This window comes from Bubalus kerabau, chromosome 7 (genome assembly GCF_029407905.1).
Source record: "Bubalus kerabau isolate K-KA32 ecotype Philippines breed swamp buffalo chromosome 7, PCC_UOA_SB_1v2, whole genome shotgun sequence".
In the NCBI taxonomy this organism is placed as follows: domain Eukaryota; kingdom Metazoa; phylum Chordata; class Mammalia; order Artiodactyla; family Bovidae; genus Bubalus; species Bubalus kerabau.
The window spans coordinates 27,447,846-27,475,499 of record NC_073630.1 but is presented as its reverse complement, the minus strand read 5'-3'; the positions used below and the strand labels follow the sequence as shown (position 1 = coordinate 27,475,499).

Below are 27,654 nucleotides of genomic sequence, written 5' to 3'. Positions count from 1 at the left end.
CCTGACAGAAATTTTAACTTGTCTTTTTAAAGAGAAGACATTTATAATAAAGATACTAAAAAGCCAAGGGCTTCAAATTGCATGCAAACATGTGCCTACAAATGAGAAACTAAATGTTAATCTGAAGTTTTCTAAATGTATAAAGAAAAAGCAATGTGCTAGCCAACACAATCACTGAACAATAAATCATCATGAAACACAGGCAAATTCCTCCTTGCAGGCTCAAAACCTACCAGTATAAATGTAGTGTTTCTCTAATCAATGGAAAATACATACCAGGTAAAAGACTACTCAAATCTAGAAGAGAAATAACCACAAAAATGAGCCAGTTGTATTTTAGCTATGAGTGACAAATGTTATTTCTTTTTATTGTTTTCTTTAATGTATTTCAGAAACTGAAGTGTTTTATTTTATTCCACTGTTGGCCATAGTTTGAGCCCTACACACTCCCTTCCCTTTCACCTCAAAGGGAGCGCCTTTGTATGTAGCCACGCATACATCATTAGTGTAAAGATCAGGCTGGATCTGCTCCCAAATCTTCTTCTTAGGATTCAGCTCCTTGTCGGGCTCTCCTGTTGGGAGAGGGAAAATAATACATAGCTAACATATCAATAAACTGTCATCAGAGATTTCTAGTGAATTGTCCTAGATACAATCTCTGATCTTTACACCTGATAAGAATCTAAATATTTACTTTTAACACTTACTTTATTTCTGTGACATCAGCACTTTTTAAATTCTTAATTGGTAAAACATATTGTCATTTCCTTACAAATGTTAAAGGTATTATTTTTTACTCTTTTAAGAAACAGCTGTACAGCTAATTTATTCCCCAAATGATCAGAAGGAAAACACAAGATACTCATTTTATCACTACATATAAAGAAAGATTTTGAACAGATGAGAGCATAATTTGATGTGCTGCATTTTTATACATGGCAGAAGCAGCTTATGCTTTACTGTATGTTTCAACAAAAAATGACTAAATTGCTGCTATAGTACTTAAAGATTTCCTACAGTACTGGAAATAACTTAAGTGTTAGGGTTATCTAGCTAAATATGATAACTACTCTGAATTTCATCTGCTGCCCATTCTACTTGGTGAGATTGAAAGAGAACCAGCTGAATGAGAGAAGAAGCTTGCAAACAATTTGGCTGATAAGGTGCTGCTGATATCTAAAATATATAAAAAACTCATACCACTCAATACCAAAAAAGCACCCCATTTTTAAAGAGTAATTGGGTCCAAAAGCTAAAGAGTCTTGCATTTATACATGCTTTGAGATTAACCATCAACTCAGATTTATTAATAAGACTCAAAATAGGAATAATCATGATCTCAGAAAAGTCTGAATGCAAATTTCCATTTATTATGAGACTAAATCCAGTGCATTCTCAAAAAAAAAAAAAAGGAAAAGAAAGAGGAGGGAGTGTCAATGTCTTTGTCTTCTTGCTGTAATATTGTGTTCAAGTTATTTTTGCTTGATACTTTAGGGACTAGATATTGAATTAATTTATGGCTTTACAGATTTAAGACTAAAAAAGGAGTGGGGAGGGGTTTTAGCCATTATTATAAATATATTATGTGGCATCTTCTAAACTTTATGGAAGCAATGGTTTTATAGTTGGAAAATCGTTATTCAAAGCCAATTAGCAATTCAAAGGTTTGAGCACCAAATGCAATTTCTATACCATACTTACTATAACATGAAATGTAAATCTCTAGACACTGAGCACATCAAATGAACATCAAAATGTACCAGCAGACACCCTAAGTTTTAAAATGTAAAACATATGCTGAAAAATAAAGTACGGATAAATCATGGCTCTCTCTGGGAAAAGAAAAAAAAAAATACAGTAAGACTAATGATCTGTTGCATGCTGCTGCTAAGTCACTTCAGTCGTGTCCGACTCTGTGTGACCCCATAGACGTCAGCCCACCAGGCTCCGCCGTCCCTGGGATTCTCCAGGCAAGAACACTGGAGTGGGTTGCCATTTCCTTCTCCAATGTATGAAAGTGAAAAAGTGAAAGTGTAGTCGCTCAGTCGTGTCCGACTCTTAGCGACCCCATGGACTGCAGCCCACCAGGGTCCTCCATCCATGGGATTTTCCAGGCAAGAGTACTGGAGTGGGGTGCCATTGCCTTCTCCGATCTGTTGCATACATAGTATTAACTGTTATTTCCTTTCAGATTTACTGCTACAGAAGCAGTAACTGATGTGCATAAGCAGGATGAGAATTAACCGACCTCACGTCCCCAAGTTTATCAATTATTTGATGCTGTTCAGCTTGGTTAAGCATTTAATAAATTATAAGAGTATAATTCAAACAATTGCATGGGCCACTTAAATGTTAGGTTTTTCCCTTTCACTTTAGAAAAAATTTTATATGTTATCTACATATTCATTTACTAAAGCACAAGGAGAAACTATGAATATGAAAGGAATTTTAGACTGCAATGATGTAGATATAAACACACACCAACAGCCAAACAGATTGAAAGATTAAAAAATATGGTAAAGGCAAGAAATCCACTCTGGGCTATTGGCATCTCTAATGCTAAGTCACTGAGTATCTTAAAAAAAACTCCACACCACTTAACAGTAATGTCCAGATAATAACAACTGATTCAAGTGCTGAAATATTTACCTGTTAATTCTAATTCTATATAAGGTAAGGGGAATGAAAGCTGTCATAGAAATAAAAGAACTATAAGCCTTCTCTGATGAAATAGTCCATATGAATTCATAGCAAGCCAATGATCCACCAACAAAAATGCTGGTAATATTTGAGAGGCAGGCACATCTATTTTTTGATCCTTCTACAAACCTTAAGTAGGTAGCTAAGTTCTATTGGGTCTCGGTTTCTAAATTTGTAAAATAGTGGGTTAAAATAAATGATTTCTTCCAGTTCTAAATATCTGACTTAACAATTTATATAGAGAAATAAAACTTAAAATGCACTCATCTTAAATATTTAAGTAAAAAGGAAAGCAAATGTTAATCTGAAAAGACAAACCAAGATTTTTTTTCCCTCAGTGTACGCTGAATCTTAAAAGAAAAAGTTCACTTTTATTTTCATTCCATTCCAGTTTAGAAAAATAGAATTTCAGGTTTGTCAGGTATAAACATGACATCCTAACCAAAAGCATAAGGTTTGGGGAGGTGTTTTGACTTCCCAGTAAGCGGTGGTGATTGTGACCAAAAGGCAATAGTGTCTTTTAATTTCTGTTTTTCCTCTTAAGAGGTCTTCCACTTTTATGAAAGAAATGTTTGTTCTACATCTGCCAAGCTTTCTTTACTGCTTCCAAAGACCTATTTGAAGAAACTTTCTCACATATTAGGAAGCTTCATCTGTCTCAGGAGCACTTTACTAGAGAGAAGAAACAATATGAAATGAACCTTCCTTTTAGATTATTAAAAAAATATGGATTTCAACTTAAAGATTTCCTCTAAATCCTAAAGGCTAGTAAAAGCATATGTAAGTATATTACTAGGTTGACTTTGAGAATTATACATTTTTGGCTCCCTGTCTGAACTTTTCATCTCTTCATCTTTCTATGTTGTATTCTGAGATAATCTTCACTTAAATGATTTTGTAGCACATTAACTGGTTCTCTATCCATATCACACTCTTCTGTTATGTAGGTATCAAAATTAGTATTTCACTTAGGGTACAATCTCTCTGGTGTTTTATGCAATTTGAGTGTTCATGGGGAAGGAATAATTATACAGTTGTGCTTAATGTACCATCTTATGTCAATCTCAATAAACAAAAATATCACTAACGATGGTCATTTAGTGTAAAGTCTTACAAGTCATATACAGGAGTGATTTTAAATTTAAACGTTCCAAACATAGCTTTCAGAACCATGATTCCCAAATTACAAACAGTAACTAATAAATACTTACCAGGGAAAGCATCAAAAGTAATTCTGTCCCCAGGAACAGATCCATTAGGAGGTGCCAAGATTTCCACTTTCTCTGGTGAACTTGCACACATCACCATTGCCTGAGATACTACTCCCCTCATCTTTGCAGGTTTCAGGTTACACAGTAAAACCACCATCCGATTTTGCATCTGTGTGAAATACACACTGATGATTAAAGATGTACAAAGATTTAGAATAATCTTATCTAGAATACATTAAGGTACATCTAATATGCTAAATATCAAATGTTCTATTTTTATGGCTGTTTTATCCTTATCTGTGTCCAAAATCTTTTATGTTGTTTAAGAAGACTTATATAACACACACACAAAAAAAATTCTACAAACTGACAATGCATTATAGATCAAACAGCAGAGGCAATAATATTTCACTTAAAAATAAATGAATGAGCGAAACAGATTTGGTTTAAAATTTCATTGCTAGTTCTCATGTACTAGCAATGAGACTCATAAAGTTGATCTCTCTGTTTCCTCACAAAATGAGGGAAATGATATAAAGACGCCACAAGGATTAAATCACAACATATATATATAAAGCATTTAGCTTAGAAACAGCACTAAAATAAATGCACATTTTTCCCCTACATGTTTGATCATTTTCAATACTATGCAAGATTCATTTCCTAAATTAAAAAGTACTGATCACTTAACAATTTAAGCTTTATGCACAGCACAACAAACAACGATAACTATTTCTATAATTTGTTACAGAAGTAAAGAGCAATTTCTTTAAACTTCAATAGTTGAAGTCTCAACTTTTTCATCAATGAGCAAAAATAAGGAACACAGTTGTTTAAATTCTTTCAGTAGGTTTAAAATAAAATAACATTCAAGAAGGGTCACTGCATGTGGAGACAAGACACATTTGGATGAAAGATGGTTTTATAAATAAATGTTATGTATAAATTTACCCCCACATTCTAAGATTTAAAAAAAAATGAACCTAAGGTTCAAATGGAAAAGGCCCCCTTTTTGGTGATCTTATGAATTCTTATTCTCTTCAGACATTAAATAACTTTAAGATGCCACATATATGGGAACTTAATAAAAAAAGTTACACCAAATATGTACAAAAAAATAACAGGTTTAGCTAGATGCAATCTGTTAAGAATCAGATGATAGCTGTAGATTTTTACCTTAGAAAAATAAACAAATGTAAAAAATGTGGTATACAGTTTTAGGGAGCTAAATGCAGTTACCTTATAGACTGCTGACTAGTACTGATTTGATGGTTAGATTCAGATATGTATATAAATCACTTTGCATATGGCTGTGAATGACAGCTTTTGGAAGAGAAGAACTAGTCTGTAACTTAGGAGAACAAAAAAGTTGAAGCCCCAGTGAGGAGGAGTTTTTCAAATTTGAGCTGGCTCAAGATCAACTGGTTCTTTCTCCAGGGCTCCTTGAGAACCTAACTTCATAAGTTGTTATGAGAGGGTCCTGGTCCTATACAAAATGAATGTTAAAAAGAAAAAGCACACACCAGTGTCGTCTATCATTTTTCATAGATAAGAGAAATTTCTTTACTGATCTCCTTAATTCCATCTTTCTTACCTCAACAAAGCAACCAGATGATAATATTAATATGTGAGACAGACCATATTATCCCTTAGCTCAAAAATCCTCCAGTGGCTTTCATCTCACTCAGAAAAAAAGCCAAAGTCTTTACAATGATCTCTAGGACCCTACAGCATTTGGCATCCTCATCTCTGACTTCATCTCCCATCACATTTCCCGTTAGTCTGCTACAATGACACTGGCTTCCTGCTGTTCTTTGAACATCCCAGGATAACATCTGATTCAGGGCTGCCTGAAAATGCTATCCCATAAGACAGCACAATTTGTTTTCTTCATTTTCTTAGACCTTTACTTAAATACCACTTTGCTCTTCCCTGGCCACTTTTTTCCCCTAGCTTCAATACTTTCTAGATTCTTTCCTTACTTTGATTTTTTCCCTGATATTAACACACTATCATGGAAGTTCTGATCCTCTCAGATATGAGCTTCACAAAGGCAGAGCGTTTTGTTTATTATTATTATTGGCAGTGATGGGCCTTTGCTGTGGCATGCAGGCTCTCAGCTGCAGCATGCTACCTTTAGAGCACACAGGTTTTGTAGCTGCTATACACAGAGTTCTTTCTAGTTGCCCCATGGATGTGGGATCTTAGATCCTCAACCAGGGATCAAACCTACACCCCCTGAATTTAAAGGCAGATTCTTAACTACTGGACCACCAGGGAAATCCCAGGGTTTTTTTTTTTAAACAAATCTATCATTCATCTATCTTTCTTTCTATTCACTTGCCTACAACAGTTCCTGGCACAGTGCAGATTCGTAGTAAATATCAGCATCTTGAAATTAGAATGAATTAACTAGGGACTTGTGCAAGTTCACAAAGTCAATCAGCAACAGAGTTGGGAAAGAACCAAGAGGCAGAACTATTTTAATGTGGAAGACTATGGTCTTTGCAGTATCTCTGAAGCACCATGGAGCAGAAGAAATAGGTGGATGATGCAAATTTCTATAGAAGATGTCTAGAGAGAGCAAGTTATAAATTATTAATGTCTGACATTGGAAATATAGATATATTTAAATATCTCAATAATAAAATTTTAAAACACGCTATTTTTAATGAATAAAGGAATACCATTAAAAAGTTCAAGTTCAATCTTCAAAATTCCCTCTCCTCTTTCTTCTTCCAGTATGAAAATACTTGAGTTATTAAGATATAAAGCTTGTTTTCTTAATTTTAGATTGGTACTTTCCGAGCTTATATAATGGTGATTTTAAAATTAAAATCAGGGAATAAAATTCCATGATAGAACAGTGATGATAAAATAACAAACTAAAAATACTTTTAAAAATTGAGAAAAAATAATACATCATTTCTTCTTTCTATGGTCATGACTTTGATCTTAATTTACAGATCTTTTGCAAGTTTTTGGTAGTTTTGTGCACTTTTTGGTGGATTTATCATATTTAAATAATCAACTGAATTAATCAATATTGACTCATGTTGTGTGGTTTGATATAAAATTACATGAAAAAACATGAAGAAAGAGGGACTGACACCAAAACGCATATGTAGAAATAATTTTAGCTACATAGATTACCTGTTCAAGAGGAACATGATTCACCAGGCCACTGACCACCGTTCTTGGGGCTGTTTCTCCAACATCTACTTCTTCTATATACAAAGAATCTGCATCAGGGTGTTTTCTGGCAGTGATGATACAACCAATTCGAAGATCCAGACAGGAAACATCAACAGGCTTAGAGTCAGCACTTCCTGCTACTGGTTGCTGTTTTTTCTCCTTTTTCTCTCCTAAAAAATAGTTACAAACGGTAAACTTCAGAAGTAAAACAAAAATGAAAATCTCCACAGTATTGATTCTGATGAGTTTAAAAGAAAAAAAAAAAATGAGTGTTCATCTTCTATCTTCATTTAAGTAACAAAGGAAAGAATTATCCATGTCACAACATCTTGAATCCCCTTTAAGCTATTTCTCTGTTGAACTGTCTATATCTCTAGTTAAAGACACAGACTAGATGTTGGTAATCTATGGCTCAAGGTCAAATCCAGCCTGCTGCCTATGAAATTGTTTTACTAGAACAAAATTACGTTCATTAACTTATATATTGTATATGCATGCTTTGGTACTCTGGCAGAGTGGAGCAATTGTAACAGAGACTTTATAGTCTGTAAATAACACTCTACAGAAAAAATTTCCCTTTCCCTGAAACAGGGAAAAAAATCCTTTAAGATTTACTGTGACTCTCCAAGAGTGAAAAATTCTTTAGAAAGAATATCATAAGTAGCCAAATGACAGCATGAACTACAATCAAATATAATTTCACTGATAAAATGTGTCTCTCACCACTTAAACATACCAGTAAGTATACAATGAATTTCTCCATTTCTTATACTCCTCTGAAGACTTCTTAGGACTTTAGATTTGCCTACAGAAACTATTTGAGTGGAAGAAAACATTTTATTCCAATTATGTTTTCAAAATTCTACTTTCATTTACATGCTGATAATATAATTCTTATAAGCATAAGATCACTTTAGCCATTAAGTCAAAATGCAACCTGAATATAGTTCAAATTCCTAAAGTTTACATTTATCTTCTCTGGCAGAAAAAAAAGTAAGACAAAACTACCTCCTAATCTGTAGGACATAAGCTGTTATGACTTGAAAGCATTGTTTCTTAACTACTTCTTTGTTTCATCTTTGGATAAATATTTACTGAGATTAAAGGCACTGAAAAAAATAAGATGAGTGGCCCACACTAGCCAGGCACCAAAAATCTCTTATAAGACAGACAGATGTGGGCTTCCCTGGTGGCTCAGTGGAAAAGGATCCACCTGCCAATGCAGGAGACGCGGGTTTGATCCCCACGATCCAGGAAGATGCTACATGTGGTGAAGCAACTAGGCCTGTATGCCACAACTATTGAGCCTGTGCTCTACTACCAAGCCTGTGCCCTGGAGCCGCAACTACTGAAGTCTTGAGTGTCCTAGGGCCTGTGCTCTGCAACAAGAGAAGCCACTTCAACGGGAAGCCAGTGCCCACTTGCCACAACAGAGAAAAGTCTGCACTGAAGACCCAGCATGGCCATAAATAATATTAAAGAAAAAAAAGATACACATAATGAACATGTGATAAACATTACAAATAAAAAGAAATACAGAAGCACAGGGAAGAGTTATTCTGGAGTGGGAACAGATGATTTTGCATAAAAGACATTCACAATTTTCACCAAGATTGCTTATAAAAGAGAAAGTAGAGCTAGTTCAAAATAAATGACAAATTTTTAGTCTCATTAGCAAATTTTTTAAAAATACCACTTTTCATGTAACGTATCAGCAAAGATTTTTAAAAATAGTTAAGAGCCCTAATGATAAAGATATATATGCTATGCTATGCTAAGTCACTTCAGTCGTGTCCGACTCTGTGCGACCCCATAGACGGCAGCCACCAGGTTCCCCCGTCCCTGGAATTCTCCAGGCAAGAACACTTGAGTGGGTTGCCATCTCCTTCTCCAGTGCATGAAAGTAAAAAGTGAAAGCGAAGTCACTCAGTCATGTTCAACTTTTAGCGACCCCATGGATTGCAGCCTACCAGGCTCCTCCATCCATGGGATTTTCCAGGCAAAAGTACTGGAGTGGGGTGCCACTGCCTTCTCCATATATATATATAATTCCTACAAAAATCTTAATAGTTATCTTTGAGTGATAAACTATGTATTTATTTTAAAACACTACATATGGCAACCCACTCCAGTATTCTTTCCTGAAGAACCCCACAGACAAGAGGAGCCTGCTGAGCTACAGTCCATGGGGTCACAGAGAGTTGGACACATGTAGCTGACTGAACAACAACAACATACATACTACTGTAACAATATGATGTAGCTATATTCATGAATTTTAAAACTTCAGGCATTTGAAATACCTTTTTCAGGGATCTACATTACACAGGTGATTGTAAATATGAAATTCCATACCAAGAACTTCATTAGTCATCATAAAGAGACTTTAGAAATGTTTCATTAACAAATGAGTGATGCTCACAAGTGTAGTACAGAAAGACTGTATGGGTGCCACAGCCCTTGCGAGAGCACAATTTTGTAACCTGGCAATCTTGGCAGTCAACATTGATTAAACAGCCCTCTATTCCAGCACTATCCAAGACAGTAGCTGCTGACTCCATATAGTTTTCAACATTTAAATTTAAAATAATTTAAAATTCAGTTCTTTAGTCACAGTAGACACGTTTTTAAACGTTTAACAGCCACACATGGCTATGTCTACTGTGTCGGACAACCCAGCTATACAAAACAGAAAGTTCTACTGAACACAGGTATTCAAGACCTAGATCTCCATTTGGTCTTGGATGCTCCCTCCTCGAAAGGAAGACTTTTGTTGTCTCATTTAACCACAAGGTTGACTAATCTTGCGGCCACAGTACTGTATCGTCTTTGAGGATGGACTTTTTACCAAACTTATAAGAACAGGTTGCATGAATGTTTTGTGCCTACTTAATAAAATTCATAAAACGAAAGAATCAGTCTGACTTGGTTTCATTGTAACCATACCACCTAGTGGTGAAGTGATGTAGAAGAGGATTCACAGCACCTAGAAGCTATTCATGCTTATCAAAAGGAATTGACAAGAGTTAGGTGCTAAAATGGCTTAGATCAGTTTACGAATCCCTCAGCCCTTTTATATTTTCCAAAAAAATTTAAAGAGTTTAAGTACCATGAGAGGCATGTGTAATGAATTATAAAAACCTATTTTTTGACATTTGGGAAAATGAAGTCCAGAAAGGAATAAAGGAAAGTTAATAAATAAGGAGTCAGATTTATGATTAGAAAAATAGCGTTAGCGGCCAGGTAAGGACACACTAGAAAACACGAGGCTTTAACATTAATTCAGATGGGATCATGAGAACCTGAACCACCTGGTGTCACAAAGTACTAAGTTGCTTCAGGTGTGCTGGACTCTTAGTGACCCATGGACTGTAACCCACCAGGCTCCTCTGTCCACGGGATTTTCCAGGCAAGAATACTAGAGTTGGCTGCCATTTCCTCCTCAAGGGATCTTCCCAACTCAGGGATCAAATCTGCATCTCCTCTGTCTCCTACTTGGCAGGTGAATTCTTTACCACTGAGCTATTGGGAAGCCTAAATTACCTGGTAGCACCTAACAAAATGCAGGCACAGAACTGGGCTCCAGATAGGTTTTGGTGGTAGGAATTACAGCCAAAGCTGATTTTATTGTGCTTCCCTTTATTGTGCTTTGCAGATAACTGCATTATTTACAAATGGAAGGTTTGTGGCAACTCTGCATCAAGCAACTTTCTTGACACCATTCTTTCAACAACATTTGTCACTTTGTGTCTTGGTGTCACATTTTGGTAATCCTCAAAATATTTCCAATTTTTTCATTATTATATTTGTTATGGTGATCTGTGGTCTGAGATCTTTGATGTCACTATTGTAAATGCTTTAGGGTACCACAAACCATGCCTATATAAAACGCTAAACTTAATAACTGTGTGTGTTCTGACTGTTCGACCATCAACCAACCTATTTGTCTCTCCCTTTCCTCTGGCTGAAATTAAGCCAATTAAGAACCCTACAATGAAAAAAGAGAATGCAAATATCTCATTTATAATTTCTATTATGGTTACATGTTCAAATAATATTTTCAATGTATTATCAAAATTAATTTCACTTGCTTTTTATATTAATGAGATTGCTCAAAAACGTTAAACTATATATATACTTCATGTTATATATCTATTGGACAGAACTCTCTTAGAACATTACTGTCCAATAATACAAAAAATGAGTTTAAATGTATATGTTTTTGTTGCATATAGATATGACCAGGACATCAATACAAGACTCTGAAGTATAAAAGCAACAACAAAACTTTAAAAATCTTTGTCATTAAAAAAAAAAGAACCCTACAATGGCCTTTAATAAGTGATCAAGTGAAAGGAAAAGTCACATATTCTTCACATTTAAACGCAAGGAATGATTACACTTAGTGAGGCAGGCATGTTGAAACCCAACACAGGCCCAAAGCTGGATCTTTTGTGCCAAAGAGCCAAGTTGTGAATGCAAAGAAAAAAGTTGTTGAGGAAAACAAAAAGTGCTACTCCAGAGAAGACATGAACAATAACAAAGCAAAACAGTCATGTTGATAATATGGAAAAAGCTTTAATGGCCTGGAGAGAAGAGGAAACCAGACATATTCCTTTAAGCCAAAGCCTAACCCAGAGCCAAGCCTTAACTCTCTTCAGTTGTGTGACGGCTGAGAGATAAGAAATCTGCAAAAACAAAAGGTTATAGCTAGCAGCGCTTGGTTCATGAGATTGAAGGAGAGAAGTTGTCTTCATAACATAAAAATTCAAGGTGAAGCAGCAAGTGATGTAAAAGCTGCAATTCAGAAGGTCTAGTTAAGATAATTAATGAAGGGGCTACACTGAACCACAGATTTTCAACGTAGATAAAAATTGTAAGCCTTCTATTATAAGAAGACACCACCTAGGACTTCCATAGTTAGGAGAAGTCAATGCCTGGCTTCAAAGGACAGGCTGACTCTCTTGTTAGGGGCTAATGCAGCTGGTGACCTAAAGTTGAAGCCAAGGCTCATTTACCATTCTGAAAAATCCTCTGGCCCTTAAGAATGACACTAAATCTATTCTGCTTGTGCTCTATAAGTTGAACAACAAAGCCTGGATGACAGTACTTCTGTTTACAACATGGTTTACAAAATATTTTAAGCCCACTGTTGAGAGACTTTCACCTCACAAGAATGACTTCTTTCAAAATGTTACTGCTCACTGGCAATCCACCTGGTCACCCAAGAGCTCTAATAAAGATGTGCAGTGAGATTAAGCTTGTTTTCATGTCTGTTAATACAACATCTATTCTACAGCCCATGGATCAAGAAATAAATTTGACTTTCAAGTCTTATTCTTAAGAAATACACTTTTTAAAGCTATAGCTGCCACATATAGTAATTTCTCTGACAGAATGATGCAAAGTAAACTGAAAACCTTCTGGAGATGATTCACCATTTGAGATGCCATTAAGAATTCATAGAAAGAGGTCAAATATCAACATTAACAGGAGTTGGGAAGAAGTCGATTCCCACCCTCAAGTAAAACTTTGAGGAGTTCTAGATTTCAGTGGAGGAAGAAACTGCAGATTTAGCAAGAGATCTAGAATTACAAGTGGAGCCTAAAGATATGACTAAATTGCTGCAATCTCATGATAAAATATTAGTGAATAAGGAATTGGTTCTAATGAATGAGCAAAGAAAGTCATTTCTTGACATGGAATCAATTCCTAGTGAAGAGGCTGTGAAGATTGTTGAAATGTAACAAAGGATTTAGGACATTACATAAATTTGGCTGATAAAGCAGTTGGCAGGGTTTGAGAAGACTGACTCCAATTTGAGGAAGTTCTACTGTGGGTAAAATGCTATCAAACAGAATTGTGTGCTACAGATAAACCGTTTGTGAGGAAGATTCAACCAATACAGCAAACTTCACTGTTGTCTTATTTTAAAAAACTGCCACAGCCAGTCAACCATCAGCAACCATAAGCTTGATCAGTCAGCAGCAATCAACACTGAAAAAAGACTCTCCCCCATCAAAAAGATTATGACTTGCTCAAGGTTCAGGTGATAGTCAGCATGTTTTAGCAATAAAGTATTTTTAATTAAGGTATGTACAGTTGTTTTTGTTTTTAGGTATACTGCTATTGACCACTTAATAGAGCACAGTACAGTGTAAGTATAACTTTCATATATACTGGGAAACCAAAAAATTCTTGTGACTTGCTTTCTTGTGCTATCTGCTTTATTTTGATGGTCTGGAAATGAATCTGCAATATCCCTGAGATATGACTATACAGGTTTTGGTAGTCAGTTAGATACAAAAATTGAGGGACAGTGACAAGTTAAGGTTAACTGCAAGATTTCTACTCTAGTTGTTTAAGTGGACAGTGATATACTTTCTACTTCAGTTCTTACAGATTCCTAAAACATTTAACACCCCAATGCTAATTCAGACACTCTACTTTGACTGGAATATTGTTTTCTTATCTTCATGACTGGTTCTAAGCTAACTTTCTACCTGTGATTTCTCTGAAACTGTTTCCTACAAATACATGCAAATTAAGTCACAGCAAACTGCATATGGTTCTCTACTTCCTGGTGTTAGTTATGCTAGTCCCTCTACTCAAGTCATGCTCTTGCCCTGTCAACCTGGTCAACCTTTACACACCCATGAGGGCCCACCTTTAATGTTCCATTACCCTACTGTTTTTAAATTTTATTCTATTTCATAAGTTTTAACTTTCTTTTTGACACCACTATAAAAAATGTTGACATTTGGTAAACTAGTCAAATGCAAAACAAATTTAACTGTTAAAAAATACCTTTCTTTTCAGCTTTCTCTTTCATCTTCTTTTCTTCTTCTCCTCCTCCTCCTTTTACTTGCTCTTTAGCACCAGAAGATATGGCTGTTATTGGTATAGACTGTATCTCATTTTCAGAAACTGTAGAATCAGTTTTTAGTGGAGTATCAGATGGAAATGGTATTTGTTTTACTGACAAAGAAAATGAAATAATGTCATTTATGTTAAACAAACAAACAGAAAACTATGAAACTGTGAATCATAAACTATTTTGAAACAAATACAGTTGATATACAATATGTTACAGGTAGTCAATATAATGATTAACAATTTTAAATGTTATACTGTATTTATAGTTATTATAAAACATTGCCTATATTCCCCATGATGTATAATATATCCTTGTAGCTTATCTAATACACAATTATTTGTACCTCTTAATCCCCAACTCCAATATTGCCCCCCTCTTTCCCTCTCCAGTGGTAACCACTGTTTTGTTCCCTATGAGTCAGCTTTTTATTGTATTCACTAGTTTGTTGTAATTTTAGATTCATCTATAAGTATTTGACTTTTTCTGACTTATTTCACTTGGCATAATACCCTGAGTCCACCCATGTTGCTACAAATGGCAAAATTTCATGCTTTTTTATGGCCAAATAGGACTGGAAAAAGTCAGTTTTCATTCCAATCCCAAAGAAAGGCAATCCCAAAGAATGCTCAAACTACCGCACAAATGCACTCATCTCACACGCTAGTAAAGTAATGCTCAAAATTCTCCAAGCCAGGCTTCAGCAATATGTGAACCGTGAAATTCCAGATGTTCAAGCTGGTTTTAGAAAAGGCAGAGGAACCAGAGATCAAATTGCCAACATCCCCTGGATCATCGAAAAAGCAAGAGAGTTCCAGAAAAACATCTATTTCTGCTTTATTGACTATGCCAGAGCCTTTGACTGTGTGGATCACAATAAACTGTGGAAAATTAGGAAAGAGATGGGAATACCAGACCACCTAACCTGCCTCGTGAGAAATCTGTACGCAGGTCAGGAAGCAACAGTTGGAACTGGACATGGAACAACAGACTGGTTCCAAATAGGAAAAGGAGTACGTCAAGGCTGTATATTGTCACCCTGCTTACTTAACTTCTATGCAGAGTACATCATGAGAAACGCTGGGCTTGGAAGAAGCACAAGCTGGAATCAAGATTGCCGGGAGAAATGTCAATAACCTCAGATATGCAGATGACACCATCCTTATGGCAGAAAGTGAAGAGGAACTCAAAAGCTTCTTGAGGAAAGTGAAAGAGGAGAGTGAAAAAGTTGGCTTAAAGCTCAACATTCAGAAAACTAAGATCATGGCATCTGGTCACATCGCTTCATGGGAAATAGATGGGGAAACAGTGGAAACAGTGTCAGACTGTTTTTTTGGGCTCCCAAATCACTACAGATGGTGACTGCAGCCATGAAATTAAAAGACGCTTACTCCTTGGAAGAAAAGTTATGACCAACCTAGATAGCATATTCAAAAGCAGAGACATTACTCTGCCAACAAAGGTCCATCTAGTCAAGGCTATGGTTTTTCCAGTGGTCATGTATGGATGTGAGAGTTGGACTGTGAAGAAAGCTGAGCGTGGAAGAATTGATGCTTTTGAACTGTGGTGTTGGAGAAGACTCTTGAGAGTCCCTTGGACTGCAAGGAGATCCAACCAGTCCATCCTAAAGGAGATCAGCCCTGGGTGTTCATTGGAAGGACTGATGCTGAAGCTGAAACCACCTCATGCGAAGAGTTGACTCATTGGAAAAGACCCTGATGCTGGGAGGGATTGCGGGCAGGAGGAGGAGGGGACAACAGAGGATGAGATGGCTGGATGGCATCACCAACTCGATGGACATGAGTTTGGGTCAACTCCAGGAGTTGGTGGTGGTGGCATGCTGTGATTCATGGGGTTGCAAAGACTCGGACACGACTGAGTGACTGAACTGAATAGAACTCAGACACTTTAAAATAATTCAATAAAAACTTTCATTTCATTTACAACATACCAGGTGAAATGATAATTATCTGCTGATATGGATAACTTAAAAAACAGTATCTGATTTCAGGCAAATTACATCTCTAAGCGTCAATGTATAAAACAAGAATATCTGTGTACATAAGATTTTAAGGATAAAATACATAACGTATATGAACCACTTGGTAGTGCCTGGCATACAGTAAAATTTAATAAATGTTAACTAAATACTATTATGGCTTATTTTCAACTCTACTCAATAGGGAATAGTGATGATCGAGTTTATTAGGGGATCAGTGATGATCACAATAGAGATTAAGAGTGCAGCTCTCTAAACTCCAATTTTGGCATTTTTTCATGATCTTAGGCAAGATCATCTATCTGCCTTTTCTAAGTCTGGTCGCATCGCTATTTTCTCTTCAAGGTAAGAGGAAAAAGGCATGAGAAGGGCAGTTGTGAGGATGAGACGAGTAATCAAGCGTAAAACCCAACTTAGTAAAGAATGTAATAATTATTGTTATGAATCAACCTATCATTTCTATAATTAATCACCTCCATTTTGAATTTCTGCCTTAATTAGCTCTTGTTTCAATCCTTCAATTTCCTTCTTCAATTTAGCATTTTCAACTCGAAGTTTCTTCTCTTCTCTCAAAGTTGCCTGCAAAACTGGGATCAAGAACCACCAGTTATGATATAGCTGGGTTTTCTAAAAGGTTCTTATGAATACTACTTGATAAAAGCATAGCCAGTATAAAAAAAGCTAGAACCAAATGTTTCACCAGTTCCTTTGTATCAATTTAATATTTATTAAACAACATGATATTTAAAAGAGAAAGGGAGAAAATCTTTGAAGTAAAAACAGAAGAGGTTTTGTTTATCAATTATTTTCCTAGCTTTTATAAAAATGCTATACAACAGTATAAGAACCTCGTTCAGTGTTACTAACAGGTTAACTGAGAGACAAATATCAGATATATTAAACTTTTTTCAAAGTCTAAGATCTAATAATGATACCAAACAATAAGAAATTGTTCTCATTTCTTCCTTTTTAATTAGTATCTTGTAAAGGGAAATGAAAACTCTTTAATTCCTAATGTCTCAAAAGTAGAGCTGGTCAAACATTAAACGAAATGATTTGCTCAACATAGTGTGTTTAAAGGTGAGCAATAGGGTACACAAAATATAAAAGACAAGGATTCTCAGTGGGGTTGGTACCGCTCTCTAGGTGGGACTTTGAAAATCTGTAAGGGAATTTTTGGGTGTCACTAATAATGGGAGTCAGTACTGGCATTTGGAGAGCAGAGGTCAGGGATTTCAGATGTTCTGCAATAGGTTAGATATTCCTGTGAAATGAAGAACTGCCTCATATCCTGCACGATTTTGCAGTGACATTGTACAGATGCACAGGTGAAATCCTGTTTATTATTTGAGCCTAGATTCTAGTTACTTTTTACATTCAAACATTTTTAAACATTTTCATTATACTCTGAATTTTCTAGGAATCAAGTACTATGCAAATCTGTAGTTTGTTTTGTTCAAGAGTTCTACCTAAAGAAACATCATTCATCATTTTGAGTAAATCAAAAACATGACTCAAAGCTGATTTTGGTATCTGGGTTGCCAACACAAAGGCACACTATTATATCAATCTGTACTATGCCTGCTGCATTTTTGCTGATTCCATGTATGCAAATCACATAGCATGTGATACTCTCATGTCAAGCAGTATAGTCCTGCCCGTGTATTTACTTACATATACGTATTTTTTACTACTACTCTCCATAAATTATTTCCTTTTTAATTCTCTTCTATATTACATACATCTCTATAATCTCTTCATCTTTCTAATGGGAAGAAGCATTAAAAAATTTTAAAAATAGTAAGAAAAATCCTTTTTAAATTTTAAGAAAAACAGTAAGAAAAGTATTTATAAAACATTATACAAATAATTAAAACAGTATTTAAAAAGAAGAAAAATTTGATAAAGGGAAAAATTTTTAGATACTAAATGTAGGATTCTTTAAGTCATTCAGTTTTATGTAGCTGAGAAGAGCATTTATTTAAATAAGTGATGGTAAAAGACTTTGGAATTTTCATAGTATTACTATTGGCTATTGAGAAATAAAATATACAAAAAATAACCTAAATTCTAGAAGCAGAAGATTTAATATTTTTGTGAATACATCATAGCAATTTTGAGGTAAAACATAAGCACTGGAAAAACTATAAAAATCATTTCAGAAAATACCCAAAAAGAGAGCAATATGAAAGTAAAGATTTTCTTTTATGTGAAATTAAAGGAGATATTTGAGTTTCTATTTGATTTTACCCAGCTTTCTTCATTTTTAGTCTCTAATTCTATACCAACTTATTTTAAATATTAATTTTTCTTTATTAGTCTTGAATTAACACATTGTTTTCTCTAAATATTACATGTTCACCATACACCAATTCTAATTTATCTTAATCCCAGAATATTTCTTCACTCATAATTGCAATATTAAAGGAATACAGAAGTCATCATCAAGACTGTGAAGTAATATAACATTGTCTGTGGTAAACACATTTTTTTTTTTTTTTTTTTTGCTGTCACTGTATGAATTCATTTTAAGTATCTCCCTAGAAAACTTAAATTTTCAAATTTTCTTACTTGCTTTCTCCTTAAGAAGAGCAACTTGCTGCTTAAGGTATTCAATAATTTGATCTGCTTCTGCACCCTTCTGCTCCAATCTCTTCAGAACAGCATCACCAGTTGCCATTTTTGCCAAGAAACGGCAGAAAATCCTAAGTGAAAAAATGAAAGTGAAACATTATACTGTAGAATGAGTAAGTTTATTGTACAGGACATCATGAACAAGCAGTCTGAAAGAAAAAACATTTTCTACTGCAATAGAACCATATATTAGAAAAACAAATCAATTAAGCGGCAGAAATGTTAATAGATTAATTCCTCACTCTGACTGGAAAAGAAATTAATTTTCTCCCAAAAGCAGAAAATATGATATTTAATCATATTTCAGGTTGCAAAATTTTCAAGAAAGCTTTAAATACTGCAGAATATTAGGACATAAGACAGGAACACTAAGAGACAGACTAATAACAACCTTAACTACGAGATAACTGAGTACTATACCTGAGTTCCAAAGTAAACACAATTATTGAATTTCTTCTTTATATGTTTCTTTTGTGTATTGGATATTTCTACTGTCTTATTTAATTATGTACAAACTTACATGTAAGGAAGAACATGTAAATTAGGAAAGACAATATTAAAGGAAAAAGATCAACAATTAGGAAAACATCAATTTAATCATATAGATACTGAGATATAATATTAGTGTATATATATTACATAGAGAGACAATTCTATAGAATTCTTTGTATATAGACATATATAGACACATATACAGAATTCTATACATATATAGACACACTGACATTATATATAGAATTCTATATATTATATAATTCTATATAATAGAATATACTGTAACATAATATGTATTATATATACATACACTGACATGACATATATAGAATTCTGTATATCATATAATTCTATTTCCTTTTGTGGAAGAAAATAGAATTTTAATTTTATAACTCATAGAAATTAGAAGACAGCCTATCAGTATGTAGATATTGCATATATAAGCAAAATTCTGGGATTAATTCATCATGTTCAAAAGTTCAAACTTTTGAAGCCAAATTCATGAGGTTTATACTGCCAAATATTAAGACAGTCACATGACAAAAGGTTAATCATTAACAATACTAAGAATTGCTTTTTACCTAATTTAGCATCAGTTTATACTTCAAAGCATGACACTAACATAGCTGAAACAGTTCTAATTTTAAATAAATGATACACCCTCAGAGGTGAAGTTTTTTATTAAAAAATTGGCTAACAGTGGACAAATAATAGATTGTTTTAAAATTTCAAATTATTAGGCAAAGAATACTGAGATGTTTACTTTTTTATAAAAAGAAAACCAACCCTCAAAAATCTTTATGCCAACAGTGACAATGTATGATATAGAAAAAGTTTTAAAAACCTTGTAAAAATAAAGTTGTTAGTAATCAAGAGAATATAAATGGGGCAAAGGTGGTTAATCTGGAAAAGCCACAGTAAACTACTCCATGGACTATTACTTAATAGCTTAGAAAAATAGAGGAAAAAAAATGTACAAGAGTGAAAATGAAGATATAACTTAAATTCTGCCAATTTTTTTTACCAAAAGTGAATACACAATAACCCTGCTGCTGCTGCTGCTGCTACTGCTAAGTCGCTTCAGTTGTGTCCGACTCTGTGAGACCCCATAGACGGCAGCCCACCAGGCTCCCCCGTCCATGGGATTCTCCAGGCAAGAACACTGGAGTGGGCTACATTTCCTTCTCCAATGCAGGAAAGTGAAAAGTGAAAGTGAAGTCACTCAGTCGTGTCCGACTCCTAGCGACCCCATGGACTGCAGCCCACCAGGCCCCTCCGTTCATGGGATTGTCCAGGCAAGAGTACTGGAGTGGGTTGACATTGCCTTCTCCAATAACCCTGCTATTGCTCCTCAAATGTTAAAGCCAGAATTTTAGAGAAAAATACATGGACATATGATGAAAATTTAAAGTAAAAAAGTTATGTTTTTTGAACTTTTAGTATTCCAGTTACAGCATTCTTTTAGTTTGACGTCTATTTCAGGTTAACATAAGTAATGACCAAATATTACATATTTCAATAGGTGAAATACAGCTATCGCTAACGGAAACAATGATTTGATTTGGCCTAAGTTATTTGGCGTAAGCTGTAACTTTTGCTTCCCTACCAATGAAATATTTGATGAGTGATACTAAGATGAATGTGAAATTAGTGATACACATTAGAAAAAACCCTAGTAAACTTCTCTTAACAGATATGAAATAGATTTAAGTCTAAAACAGGTCTCATAAATTGAACAGTAGGTCCACAAAGTCATCTCACAAATACATCAAGTTGCTTACAAAACCAAATATGAAACATATGCCCTAACTTACAAAACAGCTTCAAAACTAAGACTAAAAATAATTCACAAAATACAGGTAATAAATCCTAGTCTACAAGCAAAAAAGATCTGTAATTATACTGAAATAAATCTATTAACTACCTGGAAAATATAGTTATGAGTTAAGTAAAATATAACTTTTGTGATACATATTGAAGCACAGACTGTTTAGGAAGAGAGAATGCCATGTTTCAAAACACAGAAACACAAGTAAGTTAAACATATAAATACATGCACACATAAGAGGAAACAATGTGATAAAGGGAGATGACAGAATAATCCTCAAAATCTTTGTTATCTCATGGTGAAGGGTTAGGATATATAAAGTGAAAAGACTAGCCATTTCAGGGAACCAATATATTATTACCACAAACTGAAAACAGGAAAAAAATTACAGCTAGTTAAGACTAGTTAATAATTCATTTGGTAGAAAATGGTTTAAAAATCAGCTTTAAACATATAAGTAAACTTTATTTTATTTTATAAGTAAACTTTAAACATTTTTATAAGAAAGTTTTTTCTCAATAAAATGTATGTATCTTTCACTCAAATACAAACAGGTAAAACACCATCCAACTTTTCTTATACTTTAAATACTCCAGGACACTAATATACTATCCATATAAAGATAACTAATATATTTAATTATAATATGTTAATTTAGTTAATATATTTAATTATAATATATTAATTTACTTATTATTATAAAAATAAGCATAATTTATATCCTTAGCCATAAGTGTAAAAAATACTTGCTTAAATTAAGGTCTAGTTTTAAATTGGTAAAAACCAGGACCTAGAAATATGAGCTACCTGAAACATTCAGTAAAAATGAATTTTCTAACTACTAAGTGGATAAACAGGAGAAATAAGAAAGAAAAAAGAAACAGAATTAGTAACAGACAGAAATGTTACTGGAAAACACTTATATGAGCCATGAAATCTTAAAATACTGAGAATACAGAAGGATGCTATTCAACCATTCATACATAAAATAACTGTGGATGAAGCCATCTCGGTTCTCTTCAGGTACTGGTTAAAGAAGCGACTGGCTACCCACTCCAGTATTCTTGCCTGGAGAATGGACAGAGGAGTCTGGTGGGCTACAGTTCATGGGGTTGCAAAGAGTCAAACACCACTGAGTGACTAACACGTCCACTTTCCGCTTTCATGTTTAGGGCAACAATGCTAGCTTAAGGTCATTGCTTTAAGTTCAGACAAATGTTTATCATTCAACGCGGTGCTCATTTCACTGCTCTGTGCCGACTGCTGCACAGGGTTCAATTTTACATTGAGTATCCACTGGGTTTCAAATTTTTAGGCCTGCTTAGTCTCCTCAGAGCTTTTAATATGCTAATACATAGAGGATTTCTCAAGATGATAAAGTTAATAATAGGTAACTTCTGCAGAGCATTTATCGTGGGCTGGCTAAATGCTGTGCATAGATCAGCTACAAATACAGCAATTATCTACATTATGTATAGAAGAAAACTTGATTTAAAATTAACTTGGCTCAGGTCATGTGGCTAGTTAGTAAATGAGGATTAAAACTTAGGTCCGTCTGATTCTGGAGTTAGCTCTTTTAATGCCCAAGCTATAATTTCAATAAAGGATATGATTATGAAGCACTTCCCAAAGTACTTAGCTATGGAATACTAACCAACAAAAAGCTATTAAAATTCACTTGAACAAGAATTTTCTACAACAGTTTGGGAATGCTGACTTACTCTGCACCAAAATTAAAAAAAAAAAAAAAAGATTATGTGATTAAAATAGATATAACACTTAACTGCATGCACAGTAATTACAAATCTAAAACATTTACAAAGAAAACAGTATACCCAGTATGTTAACTGTATTTGGATAGTAAGAGTCAAAGCTTTTTTCCCCTTTTTCCTCTACTAAATTTTAAAAAATAAACATTTTTATGATAAAAAGCTTTGAAAAGTATTAGCTAAGTTACTCTGCCCTTTCACATTGTTTTTTTCAACATAACCACCATATTTCATCAAACCTAAAATGCTGCTGTAAGATGCCACTAATCATAAAGCCAGGTGAAGCTGATTTTATGAAATACATGAATTTGGACTGTATCTTAATCATTAAAACACATACATAAAAGATTGTTTCTGAGAAGCCTTAATTACTGTACCATCAAGGAAGTCCCTGAGAGCCCTATCATTTCTAAACGGCTTCCCTTTACTTCAGCAATCTCTTCAGTAGTCTTCCCGACTCTGATTTTAAATTGCCAGTATTTTAAAAATTAACAAATCTTCTACCTCAGTCTCTCAATGTTAGGAACCAAACAATCAAACAATTGCTTTGAAATGGCAGTTTTAACTGCAGATTTTCATTTTTACTTTATAGTATAGAGAACACCTCAAAAATTTGGAAGTGATTCTCTATTTCTCAAAATATCTGATTTTGTTGTTTCAGAATTGCAATTAGCTAAAAATTTATATTCTTCTTAGACACTCTAAGCATTGTGTGATGCCGTCAACTGTAAAACGGCTCTAGTAATTAAGGAAAAAACCATAGCTGATTTAAACTGATCTACTGCTCTCTTACATTTAGTCACATCCTGTATTATGTACTGAAATACCTGCTTTGAATTTACTGCTTTTTGCTTTCAAGTATGTGATCAGGGAATGAAGTCAAATTTCAACTCTGCCACTCACTCATTAGCTGTGACTTTACTACTGAAGCAGCTGATTTACAATGTCGTGTTAGTTGCAGATGCACAGCAAAGTAATTCAGATATATACATATACACACACACATAGTTTCTTATCCAGATTCTTTTCCATATAGGTTGTTACAAAATACTGAGCATAGTTCCCTCTGCTATACAGTAGGCCCATGTTACTTAACCCGTTTTATATAAAGTAGGAGAAGGCAGTGGCATCCCACTCCAGTACTCTTGCCTGGAGAATCCCATGGACGGAGGAGCCTGGTGGGCTGTAATCCATGGGGTCGCTAAGAGTTGGACACGACTGAGTGACTTCACTTTTACTTTTCACTTTCATGCATTGGAGAAGGAAATGGCAACCCACTCCAGTGTTCTTGCCTGGAGAATCCCAGGGACAGGGGAGCCAGGTGGGCTGCTGTCTATGGATTCGCGAAGAGTTGGACACGACTGAAGCGACTTAGCAGTAGCAGCTGTGAATGTTAAGTTACTCCCAAATTCCTAATTTACACCCCCCTGCCCCATCTTTCCCCTTTGGTAACTGTAAGTTTGCTTTCTACATCTGTAAGTCTGTTTCTGTTTGGCAAATAGTTCATTTTTCGATTTTACATGTCAGTGATATTGTATGATATTTGTCATTATCTCTGACTTAACTTCACTTAGTATGATAATCTCTAGGTTCATCCATTGTGCTACACGTGGCATTATTTCATTCTTTTTTACGGCTGAGTAGTATTTCATTGTGCATATATGTGTGTGCACACACGTGTGTGTATACACACCATATCTTCTTTATCCACTCATCTCTTTGATGGACATTTAAGTTGCTTCCACATCTTGGCTATAGTAAATAATGCTTAGGTAAACACTGGGGTGCGTGTATCTTTTCGAATTAGTTTTCTTCAGCTATCTTCCCAGGATTGGGATTGCAGGGTCGTATGGTAGGTCTAATTTTAGTTTTTTAAAGAATCTCCATACTGTTCTTCATAGTGGCTGCACCAATTTACATTCCCACCAACCGTGCAGGAGGGTTTCCTTTCCTCCACACCCTCTACAGCATTGATTATTCGTAGATTTTTTTGATGATGGCCATTCTGACTGATGTAAGGTGATAACTCACTATAGTTTTGATTTGCATTTCTCTAATAATTAGTGGTGCTGAGCATTTTTCATGTGCCTTTTGGCCATCTGTACGTCTGCTTTGGAGAAATGTCTATTAGATATTCTGCCCATTTTTTGATTGGGTTGCAAGGTGATCACCATAATAATCCAGTTAACATCCTTTACCATACATAGTTATAATTTTTTTTCTTATGATGAGAACCATCAAGATTCAGTCTATTTTCTAATATGCAAAACTATTATTAACCATAGTCACTATGGTGTACATTACATCCCTGTGACAATCATTTTACAACTGGAAATCTGTATTTATTCTTGATTGTTTTTCTTTACTCACCAGAGCCTTCTTCCCCTTTACCAATGAGGACACAGGGGATGCTGCAGGGCCTAAGGGATGGCTATGAGAGTATGGCTAAGAGAAGGCAGTCCATATATCTCAAACACTATGGCCATTAACACAGAAAAGCTTTCTGTCCAGTGACATATATATAAAATTTTAAAAGGGATATGTCTTGGTTTCCCAAGACCCTCTACCAAACAAGGTCATTTTTTAATATGGTCAAATTTTTCCCAATAGGATTTAACCAAACCTTTATCTTACAGGTGCACTCACCACTGTTTTTGTTTTTTTTTCCTTTTTTCCATTTCTAATCCAAGAACACAGTTAATAATAGTAGCCACTATTTTAATGGGCCTGGCATATTACATACACTGTCATTTAATCTTTACAACCTTGTGACACAATATTTTCAGTTTATAGATAAACTCAAGAGAAATTATGTGACCTGTCTAACACCATTCAAATATTAAATAGTAAAGCCATGATTTTAACTTGTGTTTGATACTCCTAACCTCACACTCGGAGAAGGCAATGGCACCCCACTCCAGTACTCTTGCCTGGAAAATCCCATGGACAGAGGAGCCTGGTGGGCTGCAGTCCATGGGGTCACTAGGAGTCGGACATGACTGAGCGACTTCACTTTCACTTTTCACTTTCATGCATTGGAGAAGGAAATGGCAACCCACTCCAGTGTTCTTGCCTGGAGAATCCCAGGGACGGGGGAGCCTGGTGGGCTGCCGTCTCTGGGGTCGCACAGAGTCAGACACGACTGAAGCGACTTAGCAGCAGCAACCTCACACTAGGAGTTATTTTAAAGTGTTCCCCAAACAAAATTAAAAAGATTAACTCATCATCCATTAAAATTCTTGCATAACTAAATTATGAGGACTGAAAGTCTCACTGGCCATTTCTTACCACCCCTATTTAAGCCACCACAGTAACTTCCCAGAATTTGTGCACAAGTCTCCTACCTGGTCTTTCACCCTATTCTCTCCAGTCTATTCTGGACAGCAGCCAGAGAGATCCTTTCAAAAAGGCAGTCAGGATATAACACTTCACTGCTAGTGAAGTGACCTAGATGCCCTTCAAGATCCTTCATGACCTGTTCCTGCTCTCTGATTCTTTCTCCTGCTCTAACTCCTTCACTCAACTCTGACCCACAGGCTTCCTTGCTGTTCAGGCCAGTTTCTGTCTGATGGCTTTTGCAGTGTTTGATCCCTCAGCCTGACTCCACTACCGCAAAACATGGTTGTTGTTCAGTCACTAAATCCCATCTGACTCTCTGTGACCCTATATGGACTGTAGCCCGTCAGGCTTCTCTGTCCATGGGGATTTTCAGGCAAGAATACCGGAATAGTTTCCCATTTCCTTTTCCCAGTGATATTTCTGGACCAGGAATTGAATCTGTGTACCCTTCATTGGCAGATGGATTTTTTACCACCGAACCACCAGGGAAGCCCCTCCCCAAATTACTCTTACAATTAACTCTGTTTCTGTCACCTCTACTTGAGTGACCTTTTCAGTGAGACCTTCAATGGCCACACTAAAATTTCAAGCCATATCCCCCTTCCTTGCTTTACTACTTTTCTTTTCAGCACTCGTTACGATCTAAGACACGATAATGTTTTAAACTTTGTTTAATATGTGTCTTCCTCAATAAAACATGAACTACGGGAGAAAGGAATTTTTATCTGTTTTACTCATTCCTTTTTTACCAACGCATAAAACGGTGCCTTGGAGAAGGCAATGGCACCCCACTCCAGTACTCTTGCCTGGAAAGTCCCATGGATAGAGGACCCTGGTAGGCTGCAGTCCATGGGGTCGCGAAGAGTCAGACACGATTGAGCGACTTCGCTTTCACTTTTCTCTTTCATGCATTGGAGAAGGAAATGGCAACCCGCTCCAGTATTCTTGCCTGGAGAATCCCAGGGACGGCGGAGCCTGGTAGGCTGCCGTCTATGGGGTCGCACAGAGTCGGACACGACTGAAGTGACTTAGCAGCAGCAGCAGCAGCAAAACGGTGCCTGGAACATGGTGGACGTCGAATAACTACCTACGCAAAGAGCGAATTCCTATCACTACACCCAGTGCTCTCTCACACGCACAAAAGTAATCGTGTTTGCGCGTATACTTTTCCCAGTAACATCCTTTCCCTCGGCCCCGCGTCCCATTTTTCAAACTTGGCTCCTTCAAGAGGTCCCAAGCTCTTGCATATTTCCTCAGGCCTAGATCCGCGCTGCTGTGCGCGGGCTTCCCACTAGTACCCGCAGGCCAGGTCCTAGCTCCTAAAGGCCAGTAAGGGAAAGGGGACTCCTACGATCGTAATCCGTCCTCCCCGGGACCCTCTGCGGACAACACTCACATGTATCGGTGGACAGAGGCACCTCAGCAGCCTCGGCCGGGAGCAGGTAAGGAGCGCCTCCGCCTCACGAAGGCAGTGAGAAAGGACCCAAAAAGGTGTCCTCGCTAAACGCCCGAGCGGTCTACAGAGTCCACTCCAAATTCTCTGTCCCCCGCTCTCCTGTGCGCAGCCACACCACATCCTCTGTCGTCCAGCCCCTCAGTAAATAACGCCA

General features: G+C 35.8%; 1 protein-coding gene across 1 annotated transcript; it reads right to left on the bottom strand.

Moving 5' to 3' along the window:
* Nucleotides 1-329: 329 nt before the first annotated feature.
* AIMP1 (aminoacyl tRNA synthetase complex interacting multifunctional protein 1) lies at nt 330-27,648 on the bottom strand. The gene is made up of 7 exons (XM_055587904.1): nt 27,441-27,648; nt 18,551-18,684; nt 16,453-16,566; nt 13,914-14,084; nt 7,065-7,276; nt 3,912-4,080; nt 330-572 (listed from the first exon to the last, which is right to left on the bottom strand). Coding segments are annotated over exons 1-7 (969 nt in total). The 5' UTR covers nt 27,443-27,648; the 3' UTR covers nt 330-405.
* Nucleotides 27,649-27,654: the final 6 nt, after the last annotated feature.

Excerpts from the sequence above, each read along its gene's own strand:
- AIMP1 (XM_055587904.1), bottom strand. Across the intron at positions 16,567-18,550 it reads TCTTCTTAAGGAGAAAGCAA|TTTTGCAGGCAACTTTGAGA; the intron begins GTAAGAAAATTT and ends TCTTGATCCCAG. Across the intron at positions 7,277-13,913 it reads AGAGAAAGCTGAAAAGAAAG|GAGAGAAAAAGGAGAAAAAA; the intron begins GTATTTTTTAAC and ends ACTATTTTTTAG.